At 33.3% G+C, this 16,783-nt stretch overlaps 1 protein-coding gene across 1 annotated transcript in view; it reads right to left on the bottom strand.

Moving 5' to 3' along the window:
- The window catches only part of FBXL17 (F-box and leucine rich repeat protein 17), a 544,473-nt gene that overhangs the window by 495,602 nt on the left and 32,088 nt on the right, over positions 1–16,783 (bottom strand). Inside the window, exon 4 of the mRNA XM_050794618.1 lies at positions 14,823–14,954. Within this exon, the coding sequence (XP_050650575.1) occupies positions 14,823–14,954 (132 nt within the window). The remainder of the gene's footprint in view (positions 1–14,822; positions 14,955–16,783) is intronic.

Genomic DNA, 16,783 nt, shown 5'->3' with positions numbered 1-16,783 from the left:
CCAACAAAAGACAAAAATATCATCCTTCGGGACTTCAGTCACATACTCTAAAGATGAAAGGGCAGGGAAAAAGAACCATACATACAAAAACGCCAATGAGATTGTCTCTTTAAATTTTCTTTCAATTGAATTGATTAGAAAGGGTTACCTTAAAAGAAAACATAGTAATAAGTACTTATGTGCAAAGAGTTAATTCAAATTTATTCAAAATTACTTAATGAGGTAACTTCTCAAATTTTACAATGAAGAGACCTACAATGTGCCAAGCTCAGTACTATGTACTTTATATCTACCATTATATTTTACAAATGATCTAATTGAAGTTACAATTAGAAGTGTGAGAAATGTAGTCTGATGACTTGTAAAGCCTGACTTACAGTGCTATTGGAAATTGCTTATTAGTAGCATTTCCAAATATATAGTGATAACAAAGTCAGAATGAGTACATTTTAATACTCAACAGAATGACTTCTAGGTAATTAAGGTAAAAAAAAAAAAAAAAAAAAAAAAAAAAAAAAAAAAAAAAAAAACACCTAAATTGCCCAAGAACTAGGAAATAAAAATCTCTGTGCTCCAGTTAAGCTTCCACTCTGACTTCTAATTCACTGTACATCAAAGAAAATCAACTGGCCCTGACACATAAGGACTATTCCCTTCAGTGATCAGGCAGGTGTTGAGGCCAGAAAGAGGGCCTATTTTCCACAGCCCTTTACCTTGTTTGATCACTGGTTACTTTTGATCTGACACTGCCCTCTCTCTAGTAATGACTTCCCCCTCATAGACCCTACCTCACATCTGTCAGAAAGAATAAAGGGCATCAAACTGAGACCTGACAACGCCTATGGGCCATGCAATGTGTTGCCAACAGAATGTTCCCCAGCTCCCACAATTTTCAATTCAGTTTCTTTTGTTCTGGTAGGTAGAGGGTTAGGGTACCAATGACAGCAGAAAGGATTATGCACCAACTGTGAAACCAAGCCTTCTTGAATGTGTATCTTTTATCTTTGCTTCTTCATCTTCTAAAACGCTGCAAACTTCATGGCGGTTACTATAAAATACATATTCAACAAGTGCAATAGAAAGTTTGTTTAAAATCCTTGTCCAGGAGAAAACAAAGGACACAATATATTGTAATTCAACTATAAAGCTTTAAGGAAAAAGTTTCAAACCCATGGTGTGAGATTAGTAAAGGCCAGCTGTCAAAGTGCATGTTAATAGTAAATGAAACCACCGAAGTTTTACGAGGATCACTACTTAGTGGGTACTGCCATTCACTGTCTAAAAAATGGAAAAGTCCCCTAAAACAATGTAAGTATTCACAAGAAGCAATCATTTCAATTGTTAAATTACAAATTCTACATATTGGTAGGAGAATAAGATAAAACAAAATAAATTCCACTAGTCTTGTTTAAATAATGTGGTGAATATATACAACCTTTTTCTTAAGGCATTGATAGTACTAGTTTTTAAATGTTATAAATGAGAAAAATCAGATCAAATATCATTTTGATATCATTTTACTCACAATTTTTCAACTATCATTAAAAACATTTTGAGTTCTTGAATATAAATATTTGCACTCTCCCACCTCCCACACACACACACACACACACACAATGCTATATGGCTCATTATCAGGCATGCAATAAAGAGATTTGCCAAAAAGCAGGCTTAGAGGATAGTATGACTTTCAAGGTTAAGGCACCATCTAAAAAAAAAAAAATAGGACTTTTTTAAATTTTGAAAAGCAGGACAAGAGGAAGCTGCATGATTATAAGTTACAAGCAAATTTAATGTAAATATAGCATTATAATGCATAAAAACAAATAACCATAGACATGTACTAATATAGAAGTTCAGAGACAGAGGGTAAGCACTAAGGTGATTACAAGTTGGTTCCAGTATCTGGAAGTTCATTTTTACAATAACTGAGAAAGGTATGCCTTAACAGAAACGGGGAAGGTACCCATGTCTAAAGAATTAACCTGTGACTCTAGGCAAATGCACACACTAGACTGACAATGATTTACCACTATTGAAGACCAGATGTGAAATACCTCCTATTATTATACTGATCAGCAATTAAGATAATTATATTCTTCTTAAAAAAACCGTTTCTGACTGTAATCTAAAAACATGATAATATAAAGTATATTAGAAAAATGTGATTGTTTTAAATAGATTTTAATGTATGAAAATAGATTATTCTTATATACTTGGACTAACTTTACAGCAGAAAGCCATATGGGTATACTAGAAAAAGATATTACTTCTAGAGGGGAAAAAAAACACAATTTAATCCAAGGATAAACGATAGTTTGGCAGAACCAACACTTGTCCACTTTTTTACCTTCTCAAGTTGTCCAAATGTCACTTAATCCTCCAAGAAAATGAAAAAACAAACTGCATTATTGTAACAAAATATCTATCCTTATTCTTTTTTTTTTTTTTTTTTTTTTTTTTTTTTTTTTTTTTTTTTTTTTTAGATGGAGTCTCGCTCTGCCACCCAGGCTGGAGTGCAGTGGCCGGATCTCAGCTCACTGCAAGCTCCGCCTCCCGGGTTCACGCCATTCTCCTGCCTCAGCCTCCCAAGTAGCTGGGACTACAGGCGCCCGCCACCTCGCCCGGCTAGTTTTTTGTATTTTTTAGTAGAGACGGGGTTTCACCGTGTCAGCCAGGATGGTCTCGATCTCCTGACCTCGTGATCCGCCCGTCTCGGCCTCCCAAAGTGCTGGGATTACAGGCTTGAGCCACCGCGCCCGGCCTCTATCCTTATTCTTGGCATTCTTTTCCCATTTTTGATTCTAAAAAATTGTTGGAACATATTAAATATATATATATGAGAAGAATTTATGAAATTAAAAACTAAAAATTTTATATAAAGTATTTTTTAAAAAAACACTTGCCAGTGTAACTTCTGCATGATATATTACTCTCAAGGCATGCAATGCCAGTATTCTGAACTAAATTTAATGCCAGATTTGGTGACGCATTTGATTGGTACCAAGCAGCAAGTATCTATCAAATATTATATTTAATATCTACCTCTAATTACAACAATAAAGTCAAGCTCTTCTGAACAAACTCAACCACAGAAGCAACTAGTTAACTTTCATCTTTTCAAGAATCAGGTAATTAAAGTATGACAAAAGAAAAGAGACCACACTTATTAGCAGTCTTGAGAGATTTTTGTTAGGGTTGCCTGAAACAGAAGGATGAAATACTGAAACAAACCAAATATCTTCAATGAGATGTACAACCATGTGAATGAAAATATATAATAGGTAATTTGTAATAAAAATGTTTAAAGACATTAAGTTTCAAAATCCACTTTTAAGAAATCATTTCCTAAAATCTACCTAATTCTTAAAAAGAACACACTTATTTGGGATTTTACTTCTTCAAACTATCATTGTCATTCTTCTTGTATGAATGCTAATGAAGAATCACTTGATATTGCTATAGAATAAAGTATATTTCACCAATTCAATTAATAAAAATTAAATTTTATGTCCTAAATGCTATACTTTTACGTACATATTAAAGTATAAATGGTTATGTTTAAAGTTACTGACATGTGTCTCATTTAAAATGTGATTTTAGAAGAAACTCTTCCTTCCTTATCTCAAGAAATTTTGGCCAGGCATGATGGCTCACGTCTGTAATCCCAGCACTCTGGGAGGCCGAGGCAGGCAGATCACAAGGTCAAGAGATCGAGACCATCCTGGCCAACATGGTGAAACCCCGTCTCTACTAAAAACACAAAAATTAGCTGGGCATGGTGGTGCACGCCTGCAGTCCCAGCTACTCAGGAGGCTGAGGCAGGAGACTCACTTGAACATGGGAGGCAAAGGTTGCCATGAGCCGAGATCATGCCACTGCACTCCAGTCTGGGCAACAGAGTGAGACTCCATCTCAAAAAAAAAAAAAAAAAAAAAAAAAATTATCAACAGATTAATAAGAAGTAACTAAATACAGGAAGCTGACAGAATACAGGAAAGTAAATAATGTGAGGTAATTCTCAAACAGTATTTGCAAAAAAAAATAATATTCACCTGAGCTTGAAGGTAGTAATGAACACATTCTGGAAGAAAGATAAAAAGAAGAATGATAAATGAAGTATAGAAAGTAAAAAAAAAAAAAAAAAAAAGTAATGAGACAGACTAGTAACTGAAGAAATCTTTGAAATGAGCCACTACACATTCTGAAATGACAAAAACAGTATTTTGGAAAGAACACTGCTGGATTGTAGATATGATCAGTAAGAGTCAACCTTTAGAAACATCTTAGTTCATGAGTGAATTCAGAGGAATATATACAACGTATATTTAACCTTTCATACTTTTTTCCATTAAATTCTTCACACAAAAAAGCTTAAAACAATGAAAAACTACAGAATGTATACTAGATTACATAATGCAACTGCCTACAATTATATACGATAAACAGAGATTTATCAGTATACTAATGGAATAAGAGTATATGTGTGTATATTAAATTGTGTCCTGCAACAATTTAAAATGTATGAAATAGAAAACTACAAAATTATCTTCAAATACTTACAGTAAATATTAACCTAGTAAAAAGATAAGGAAATTTTATCATGTTCTCAGAGGAGTTAAAATGAAAAGCTAGCAGAACATGATGCAAATAATTTTATAACCTCTAGGCATTCATTTGGACATTTAAGCAGTAATGAATATAAATATATGCCTTCTTTTTTATATTCTCAAAGATATTCAGCAAAAGGGAAAATAAAAGAAAATCACCCAACTATAGTTCAGTAAGAAGGACTCTGATTTACAACTACTTTTCTTTGTATTACAGTCTCAATATATTTATTTATATGTCTTATTAAGTGAACGATAACCATCTAGATTTTATGCTCCAATCAAAAATAGCCAATGAAGAGCTGGTAACAGACACTACAAATTTTTTACCCCCAAACTCTCCTGAAGTAACTTGAGTACTTCTACCATCATACAATAGAAATCCAAAATAATGAAATATGGCAGCCACTAAAGAAAAATACTATACTGATATAGTCTGCAACCTAGATGTGGCTACACAAACTAAGATGCAACAGAAGAAGGGTTGGAAAAAAAAGTATCAAAACAGTATGGACTTACCTGGCTTTTAAACTTCTTGGCTATTAAAATCTAGATGATATAGCTAACAACAACAACAAAAAGAATCCACCCCAAAACTCACATGACTATTCATCCTTCTACTGCCTATCAGGTAACTTTATGTTCAAACCTTTGAAAATAATTTCAAGAAAGACAGTAAAAGAAGACAACCAACCTAATATGAGTAAGCAAAATCTGCAACACTAATAGGAACAGTACTTAACACAGGTTTAGATAGAAATATCGCCTGTATATCTTTGCCTGAAGACAGGGTTGTCTGACCAAGGCCCAAGGGCCATAGGACATTCACAATAATGTATCTTTGTGATAATGACTACAATAAAATGATGGAAAAAGTGCATCCTATTACCTGGAAGTCAGATTCAACTGAAGTCTGTAAACTATATTTAGAAAGGTAAATCTTTATTTAAAAAAGAAAGAAAGAAAAAAAGGTAATTCTCCAATTCTCCTTCCTTTAAGCCTAGTCACTGAAATAACTGGGATTATTAAGTCTTGGATATCCTAAAACCCTAGAACCTTATTACTGTGGATAAAAACGTAAGTCAAAACTTCTTCCTAAATCCAAATAATACATTTCACTTGTTGACTGACAGGCTAGAAAGGTAGTTCAGGAACATATTCTCATAAATGATAGGCTTAATGTACTACTAGCATGCCACTACCATCTAACCCTTATAAAATTTCTATTTGCTAAGCCTAATGAATCAAGTCTTTATCTCAACCCACTATCTCCTGTGGCCAACACTTGAGCACAAAGCCCAACACTGCACTTCCACACTTGTATCTTAGAGATAATTTGTTTTGTTTCAAATCTCTGATTTTAACAGGTAGTCAAAAAAGAAAGCAAATAAAAATTAGATTTTTATTTTAAAAAAACAGGACTTAAACTACAGACCATATATGTAGGGAAAAAAAGCACTAACAAAAGAATTACACTAAAAATAATCTACCAATTATAAATTTTAAACCCAAAAGAAGCACTCTAGAATTTGATCCAGAAAAACATATATTTTTAAAGAATACTTAAATACTATTTGGAATTTCCTCTTTTTAACCATAACAAATTCTGCATTATTCACACTGGGATATCTTTATCTGAGTTTTTAATACTAAGCTAGCTTCCTCCTGAGATCCTATTTGCATTTGGTCATCTCCTATCATCAGCTGATGAGTCCCCAGAGTTTGTGAACTAATTTTAATATTACTAAACTAATATAATTAAGCAGGTAAATCTGCTGGGTAAAAAATAATGCATTCCAAAGAAAAATTGTTTGGATATCATCCAAGTCACTGCCTGTCTTCTATACGACACTGGCACACAGGGAAAGAAAAAATACACCTTCATTCTTTATTGCTCTTTATGCCTTCAAATAATAGAATATAACTCACTTATGTTCCTGCCAACATATCTGATTTTAAAACAAACAACCAACCAAAAAAACAGCCGTAAGAGAAAGATACCAATAGACTAAAAAGAGAGTAAGAGGATAAGATCTAGCAAAGAATTTAAAATGAGTAAAAATGTATTTATTCTTCAGAATGAAATTATACTGTCAAAAAACTTGCTTTAGGTCAGGCATGGTGGCTGATGCCTACAACCCCAGCACTTTGGGAGGCCAAGACAGGAGAATCACTTGAGCCCAGGAGTTCGAGACCAGCCTGGGCAATATAGTGAAACCCTGTCTCTACTTTAAAAAAAAAAAAAAAAAAAAAAAAAAAAAAAAAAAAAAAAAAAAAACCTTGTTTTAATTGAAACTAGATCTTTCAAATACCACTTTAACAAAATAAAACTGATTTCATTAACAGTAAGAATGTACAAGTCAACATAATTCTGACAAGAATTATATTCTAGTTGATCAGAAGTGCATGTTGTTAAAGACAATTATCCCAAAAAAAAAAAAACCCTTGAGTACATTAGTGACTTTGGCTGGATAAATTTGATACACAAAGAATGGCATCATTAATGTGCTAACTAGGTCAAAACAATTTACTTACTTGAAAAGTGAAAAAATGTTTGACTCTTTAAACTATTTTAAGCTTTTATTTAATAAAATATGTCATCAAAATATTTGAAGTGATACATTTTTTAAAGCATGCTCAATGCAGTAGTAACCCATCTGTCCCTAAACCAACATTTATTGAATGTCTATTATATACCAACACTAGGAGGGATGAATAAAAAGATGAGTACATACTCCTGGCCCTCAGAAGAGTTGACACTCCATCAGCAAGATACATCTCTAAATCATGATTTCAATTACCAGTAGAGAGTGATTTGACATGATCTAGAAAAATTTGAAAATGTACATATCTTAGCACCATATTATATATACTTCTAGTATATGCCCTAGAGAAACTCTTGAAGATGAGCACAAGAGATTTATACAATAATTTTATTGCAATACTGCCTCTGATAGTAAAACAGTGTAAGCAATGTAAGTGACCTTCAATAGGGAATGAATAACCAGGAGATTTATACATAGAATAGAATACTAACAATGAAAAAGAATGAATTATATTCATTATGGCTAGATCTCAAAAATAAAAGTAAACATGCAAATTGTAGACTCATATATACTTTGTGAGACCAGATATTTAACCATATGACACTAGATATAAATTACATGTGACCACAAACTAAATAATACCACATGTCATGGTTATCCACATACATATTAAAGTATTTTTTAAAGCACTTTACATCATCATAGCAGTTGCTCTGGAAGGGAACAATGGGACAACAGTATGAATGTAAGACAACAGAGACTTGAAGTTTATTTGTTTTATTAATTCAAGCAGCAGCAGCAGCAAATTTAATAAAATGTTAACAACTGTCAATTTACAGGTGATGGGCATACACCTGTTATTACTCCTTTTTGTATTCTATATTTTTCTTAATTTTTCAAAATAGGAAAATAAAACAAGAATTAAAATCTGATCACATTTCACACTTGCTAAAATCTCATGCTATAATTCTTATTACCTAGAGACTTTCAAATTTCACAGCATGACACTGAAAAAAATTTAACAACCCGGTCCCTTCTTTCTTTTCCAGACCAAATATGAATACTTCCCTACTATCCAGCCTATCAACCTAGTGGCACTGTAACACTCACCACTTATTAAGCATTTCCCATATTTTTCTGATGTTTTATCTTTGTTAATGCTCTTTCCCATTACTGCAATTACCTTACCCTAAAATATGTCTGCTTGCATATTCATCACATCAGTATATGTAATTCAAAACTCAGTTCAAAGATCACTTACTATTTATAAGATTTTCAGATTCCTTCCTTATCCCTCACATAAGAATAACTATTTTTATAATTGGTTTTTCTAAAGCACTATCATGAGACCAGGATCTTCTCTCTTTGGCAGTGTAACTCTTGTTTAATTCTTCAACACCTCTCACAGTGCCTGGAACATAGTAACTGTTCAAATGTTAATGGAACTGAATGAACATCCGAAACAAATGTTAAGGAACAGAGTAGACTTATCAGTTCATGAATTCATTAAAATTGCCACTAAATCTTCTGGACAAAAATCAAATGCTACTAGCTTCTGAATCGAAATATCACAAAAATATAAAACACCATGTTTACAATACAGAGAAGCTTTGTATAAAATACTGCAATTCTATTATTAATTATATTCATATTCATATAAGATTAAGATCAACACTAAATGCTAGCTTTCCTCTTTGATAATTTCAGTAATTTTCCTAGAAAAAGTTTTAAATACACTTCTGCTGGTACTTGCAGCTTCTCCTGCAATCAATTACCACCTTAAAAAATGATTTTCTACTCATGCTAATAATTAACTTCTTCCTTTGATGTCTCACAGCACTGGTCAATAAGTGTTTTAAAGGGAGATAATGTCTTTTGGAAGTTGCTACTTGGTTCAAAGGTGTGTGGATTAGCATTACAGGTAATATATCCACGCAATCCAAAGGGCTAGCGAAGAAAAGTCTGGGAATCTTAACAGATCTGGGTTAGAATTTTGACTTTGACAGCTACCTGTTGTTAACTTCTTTATGCCTCAATTACCTCACTGGTAAAATTGGATAAAAATAGCTACCTCATGTGGTAGTTATGAGGATTAATTATACAAAACAGCATAGTACCTGCTAAATTAACAATACTCAATAAAAGATAACTTGTATTAAATATTTTCTATTACCAACAAATGACAGCAAAATCCTGAAATGTAGTTGCTATAGTCTAAAGGTTTGTGTACACCCAAAACCCATATGTTGAAATCGTAATCTCCAAGTGATAGTATTAGGAAGTGGGATCTTTGGGGAGTGATTAAGTCATGAGGGCAGGGCTCTAATAAATGGGACTAATACCTTTACAAAATAGGCCACAGGGAGCTTGTTTGCCTTTCTGCCATGTGAGAAGGTGTCTATGAACTAGAAAGTAAGCCCTCACCAGATACCAAACCTGCCAGTGCCTTAATCTTGGACTTGTCAGCCTTCAGATCTGTGACTAACACATGTCTGTTGTTTATAAGTTATCCAGTTTATAGTATTTTGGTACAGCAACCCAAATGGACAGAGATAATAAGATAAGATTCAATATCTCTCGGTCACCTCCTTTAGAATGCCACATGCAAGTATTACTGTTCATTGGAAACTACCATTCTGGGTTTAAGTAAATGCCCCATCCATTAAGAGGGGAAAGAACACTGAAGGCAAGTATATACTCTGGATGATTTTGGAGGCTAAAGTGAGTACTTGGCCCTTTTGTACAAAATCCCTCAAAAATGTAAATTATTTATGTCTGGTATTACAATTAAACTCACTTCACAAGGAATATTTGAGAAATAAGACATAAAGAGTATCGTAGGGGGGCTACGGTTGTGGACAACCAATCTCCTTAATATATTAACTCTTATGTATAAACCCATTAATATATTAACTCTATGGTGAACAGTAAGAGTCAGGAAATGGAAGCTTTCACATAATGCTGAATTAACTACTGCTATTTAAACTCTTGATACAAATGTTTATCTTATATACTACTCTAGTTTATTATCAACATGGCTACCAATTTTTTCACCTAACTGCTACAACAGCCTCAAATCACAGCAAAGAGAAAAAAAAATTAAACTGTCAGTGTCTAACAGGTAAAATCAGACTAGGTGATACTAGGCATTGATACAGCCCAATTCAAATTAGTAAACTGCAGAAAGCAAATAATAGGCTTCAATATCCTCTCTCCTGATAGGAGAGGATAAAAACCTTTATTGAAGCCTTCTTGTGTTTTGTGGCAATGGAACCCATTTGGTGCTTTACCTCTTAATCTCATTTAGTCTGATCCTCATAAGAACATGTATGAAGTAGTATTGTATCCTTTCTGCAAGGAGGCAAAACAAAGTGCAAAAATTAAGATAACTAAAGCAAGTCATGTGAGTATGCATCAAGGTTTTAACTGAGTTCAGTGCAACTCAAAAATGGTGTTTGCCTCCATCTCATGTTAAAATGCTTTCAGCCTGGTGGGTGGGTGGGGGGAAAGCCTGGAGAGGTGAATTTGATCCTGTATCATTCATGTAAGTCTCCAAAGGATAAAATCTAAAACAAGATTGTTACAGCAGCAGCCAAAGGACTCTAAGAGAAGTCACAGAATTATAAAACTAGTAAAATATCAACTAAAAGATTGAAAAGTAAACATTCACAATTAACTTTCAAGAAATCAACTTTCAATTAGGAAACTTTAGTCATTTCCCTATAACTTTCTGAAATCTATTCATAGTACATTACTATTTTCTTGACAACTGAGTAATCTATAATAGTTTACAGGCCAATTATTCAGAGTACGAAATGTAAAAAAATAGACCAAATACACACATAACACATACAGATCTACATCAAAAATGCTTTGACATAGGACATAGCACAGAAGCTATTTTTGGAATAACTCATAAAATTCCAGTACTTTAAAACATCAGCCTGTATAACAAATGACACGTAATCTATCTGACCTCATCATTTTACAACGGAATAAAAAGCCACCCAAAGAGCTTCTCTGTCCAAAAAGTAGAGAAGCAGAATCTGGTACAGGGAAATTAAAGAAGCAGAGGAAATATACTTAACTGAGGTTTCTAGATCATTAATAACTATATGCTCAAACTAAATACGACTTAAAAATAGCCTTGTGGCATGCACTATTCAGAAGTGATATAAAACCTATCACTAGAAGAGAAAGACACATACAATATGCTAGACCCTCACTGCAGTTGTACTCCTCAAATCTATTTATATAGTCAACATAAGAGTTTTACAGCAAATGCAAACTATACCTATGTAGGTACATGACACTTGTCTCACTATTCTGCATCTAAAGCCAGGTGCGGTGGCTCACACCTGTAATCCCAGCACTCTGGGAGGCCGAGGTGGGCGAATCATGAGCCCAGGAGTTCAAGACCAGCCTGACCAACACGGTGGAACCCCATCTCTACTAAAAATACAAAAAAAATTAGCTGGCATGGTGGCTTGCACCTGTAATCCCAGCTACCCAGGAGGCTAAGGCAGGAGAATCTCTTGAACCCAGGAAGTGGAGGTTGCAGTGAGCTGAGATTGCGCCATTGCACTCCAGCCTGGGCTACAGAGCGAAACTCCGTCTCAAAAAGAAAAAAAATTCTACATCTAAGTCCTCAGTCCTCTGCTTCACTATAACTCATTTAAGGCATATCATTGTCCTCACTTTCCATATGAATAAAATTTCTCCCTCATAAACACAAGAATCTTTCCCCTATTCTAAAGTTTATCTTACTTAAACCAGTGCCACAAATAAAAATGTTCTACTATCTTACTACTTCGTGTAAAATGGTAAGATCATCCTGTAGCATTCTAGATACAATTTTTTAAAATAACTTAAGAAGAAATTTTCCCATTAAGGTTACATAAAGAACAAAAATGTAAAATAAACCATAACATCAGCAGCAACCATCAGCAGAAACTTATAGAGGCATTATATCCTTATAGTTACATCAAGGACACAAAAGCTATGTCACAGAAATACACAAAGACAATGCTGCCATCTAAAGGCCAAGATATAATATGAAAAGATGTATGTATACTCAAATACTATCAAAACAGCTTGATAGTTTAAGTCAGCAAAGTTTATACGAAAACTATGCTACCATTATTTTTAGACTATGCAATTAAACTATAATACTCCTTTTGAGAAGATTCAGTTTATTAAGAGAATTAGCAAAATAATTTGACTGATTATCAGTATTTGTCAAAGCATAGGTGAAATTCTTTTGGTATTCTTTCTGACAGTGTTCTCTGTACATACCCGTATTAGTTGCTAATTTAAAATATTTGCTGTTACATTACTAAGAATACGTGTCAAAGTAAAAACATTCTAATTACTTAAAATTGTGGCTTTGCAAGTATTTAAATATTTCTCCTTATTTCATCAATTTTAAAAATACAAACTTCCAGTGGGAGGTTAGGTATCAATATCTCAATAATCCAACAAAGAGTTCAAATTATTCTAAATTTCCTTTTCTAAGAAACTTAAATGGAAGAACTGTAGTGAATTAGCCTTTAAGACTTAGCAAAATTACCTCAAATTTCCAATGAAATGAAAATGTTTAATAAAAAAACTAAACACAAAACTGATTCCCTTTGCATTTAAGTATATAACATCTTTTTAATGTAACAAAATATTAGGAAAAAACTAATGTGAACATAACAAGAACCTTCAAAACATAAACAGTTGCTTTTTGGGGAAACCACTGGCTAAAAATTGTTTGATGTGCCAATAAAACTATTTTTTTACATTTACTCAACAAGAAAAATAAGAGTCAACAAATATCCTATTGCTTGAGAAATAGAAAACTTCTAAATTGAGATCACCATCCTTTAATTTACCTTGAATGTAAAGTGAAAACCAAAAGTTAGATAACAAATACAGTTGTGATGCCATAAAAACTACTATGTTTTACATGTCTCCTATAAGTCAGAGTTTGTACTAGACAATTTAAAAATACGGTGTCATTTAATCCTCGAAACTATAACTAGCAAATAGAGATCAATAACCTCATTTACAAATGAGGTGTAAAGAACTCAAGTAACTTTCCCAGGGTCACAATGCAAGTAAGTGAACACCAGTATTCAAAAATTCAGTGTCTCTAACACAGACCTAACTTATCTTTACAAAATCCTGCTATCTCAAGAATGACTATTACATAATATTTATTAAATGTTATGAACTCCAAGGGGCAATAAAAAGATCTCTCCATTTTTGAAATACAACTAAAAAAGCAAGTCTTCTTTGTGGTATACTACACATTCAAGACTACCCTGACAACATTTTCAAATACAGACATGCATTGCTTAATGACAGGAAAATGTTATGAGAAATGTGTCACTAGGTAATTTTGTTGTGTGAACATCACAGAATGTACTTAAACATTCTATGAGCATACAGAAAGCCCTGGACTATATGTTATAGCTTTTATTGCTCCTAAGCTGTCAAGTTGAACAGCATGTCACTGTACTGAATACTGGAGGCAACAATACAATGGTATTTCTGTATCTAAACATAGAAAAGGCAAAAATACAGTATAATAATCTCACAGGACCACTATTATATAAGCTGTCCACTGTTAACCCAAAAATTGTTACATGGCCCATGACTGTACGCATGCTATTTTTCAATTTGAAGAACTCCTACTGGTGCCCCCTAGTGACAACTTTTTCTTTTAACTGATATGATGTACCTATCATATAAAAATGTAAATGCTTTGGAACATTATTCAGCCATAAAACATAATAAAGCTCTGATACATGGTAAACGTGAATGAGCCTTGAAAACATCATGCTAAGTGAGACACCAGAAACAAAAGACCACGTATCACGTGATTCCATTTATACAAAATATCTAGAATAGGAAAACCCATAGAGAAAGAAAGTAAATTAGCAGTTGACAGGGACTAGAAGAAGGGTAAAATGGGGAGTGATAGCTAATGGGCACAGGATTTTTTTTTAGGGGTAATGAAAATATTCAAAAATTTGACATTGGTAATGACTGCACAACATGGTAAATATACTAAAAGCTGATGAGTTGTACACTTTAAAGAGTTTTGAAATGTATTTTATGTTAATTACCTCTCAATAAAAAAATTGTAAGATTTTTTAAGCATAATACATTAAACACATCTGAGTTATCCATGTACATGCTTAAAATATAAAATCTATGTAATTGCCCATATTATATACTCTAAATTATTGAATCCCATTTTTTATCATACTAAGTAAAAGGTTCTATTTTACAAGAGTACATTTTTCTGGACAATAAAAAATTTCTAACTGTCTAGAATTATTATAATCCCCAGAGATACCAGAAAGAACTACAACCATAGACAAACAAATTCGATTTTTCCAATTTACCACTGTTAGTTCACGGTCCACATTTAGAAAAGATGCATTAGCACATGCTAATGAGGGATTTTTAACATGCAGGTACCACACACAAACACCATCTATTCAGTTAAAAGATCAATTTATAAAATCATCACTTTAAAAGAATTTTTGCTTTTGATTAAGTAGTATTTGAACCATCACAAGACAATAAGCAGAAAAAAAATTATAAATAAACTTGAAAGAATTCAAAGGTTAGGAACAAAATGAACAACACAAGGATGATAACAAGTACTTACTAATTTGTTTTCCTGCATGTATATCCTTTGTAATTTCAGACAGCCCTTAGCTATGACGATCATGCCTTCATCTGAGATCTTGTAACACTGGCCGAAATGAATATCTTTGAGTTCTCTGCATTTTGAGCCCAGCTGTAAACAAACAGATTTAGCTGAATGCTCAAAAAATAACAAAGGCAACATCTTTCAAGTGAGATTTTCATATAATTTTTTGAAAATAACCATGTCAGAGTTAAATATTTATGTTACTTATAAAATAAGATAGAATGTAAGCAATCCATAATTTAAAACAGTAATGTATAAACATTTTTAACCTTCTAATGTACCTCCCTGTTTCAACCAACTCATATTACAAGCCCGCCAAGGTATCTGTATTCCTTAACAGTTCAAAATTATATAATTATTACTCCAGTATTTTTTTTTAAAGACAGGGTCTCGCTGTGTTGCCCAGGCTAGAGTGCAGTGGCTCAATCATGGTTCACTACAGCCTCAACCTCCTGGGCTAAAGAGATCCTCTTACCTCAGCCTACTGAGTAGCTGGGAGTACGGGTGTGTGCCACTATACCTGGCTACTTTTTAAATTTTGTTGTAGAGCTAGGATCTCACTATGTTGCCCAGACTAGTCTCAAACTCCTGGCCTCAAGAAATCCTCCCACCTCAGCCTCCCAAAGTGCTGGGATTACAGGTGTGAGCCACTGCACCCAGCCTCTCTTGTGTCTTAATAGTGAAGAAAAAAAAATAATACTTAAAGGAATAAATTATAACGTATTCATAAGACTGAGTATTATACAACCACTAAAATTGGAACAAACGTGACAAAAATGTATGTAAGCTGTTATAGTATAATCCAATTTTATAAAGAAATTATGCATAAATGCATACATATGTATTTGTGCACAGAAACGGGACTGAAATACATACCAAGGTGCTCACAGTGGTTAATTCTGATTAGTGCATGAATTTTTATTCCCTTCTGCCTATGAATCTTCTCTAATTTTTTTAACAAACATTGCTTTTATAAGGAAAAAAACTTACAAGTTCTGTCTCAAGTAAAGTAATGACATCAGAAATACATGTGAGTTCAGTCACTTTTCCAGAGGTGGTGATAGATATAAACTATATTTTTATAATCTAGGCTGCACTACTACCAATAACATATTCCTACAGAAATGTAAACTCCGTGAAGCCAGCAGATTGTCTATTTTATTAAATAAGGTATCTCTGGTGCCCGGTATCTTACACTTAGTTGACACTTAATAAATATTTGTTAAATGAATGAAAAGGCTGATCAGGATTATGTACTATAAAGAAGCTCATTTTAAGTGGGCAAATACAAGAAACTATGATTGTGGCCTCATACACTACTAAGTTCCACAGTTAATTCATGGGTTCTAACCGGCCCATGGAGAGAATTCAGGGGTTTCAGGAAAGCAGATTTTTTTTAAAGTACATGTTCATTTTTTATGTTATCCTCCAACTGAACTTTAGCCTTTCCTTATTATATGAAAAACACTGCAGTAGCTTAGCAATACCTGAGACTTTGTAAGCAATAGAATCAAAGATTACTTCATATATCACTGTTGCAGATACCTTGAAATATTTTTCATTAGTATTCATCATGCTCATTAGATATCAGATTTGTATTGAATTCGTTAAAAGAGGCATATATATTTCTACAACAAATGTACAATGGCATGTCACTATACCTAAGCAAACTAAATCCAAAGCCAACAGTGGGAAAAGCAAAGAAGTCTACTAAAGAACTCTCAACAGACTCACATATGTCTGGCAGTGAGGCTGAGGTTGGGGCTAAAAATAGTAGAATTCTTGAAAGTCTGTTGAAAAAGTAGTTAAATCTTCAGATCACCTCCCCATTACTGCACAGTCTGACCTTGCCTTTTTTCCCACAATGCCAAAAAAATGTAATCTCTGGGGAGAGCAAAACATAGGGTTTTTAGACT

This window comes from Macaca thibetana, chromosome 6 (genome assembly GCF_024542745.1).
Source record: "Macaca thibetana thibetana isolate TM-01 chromosome 6, ASM2454274v1, whole genome shotgun sequence".
NCBI lineage: Eukaryota > Metazoa > Chordata > Mammalia > Primates > Cercopithecidae > Macaca > Macaca thibetana.
This window is presented reverse-complemented; position numbering and strand designations above follow the sequence as displayed.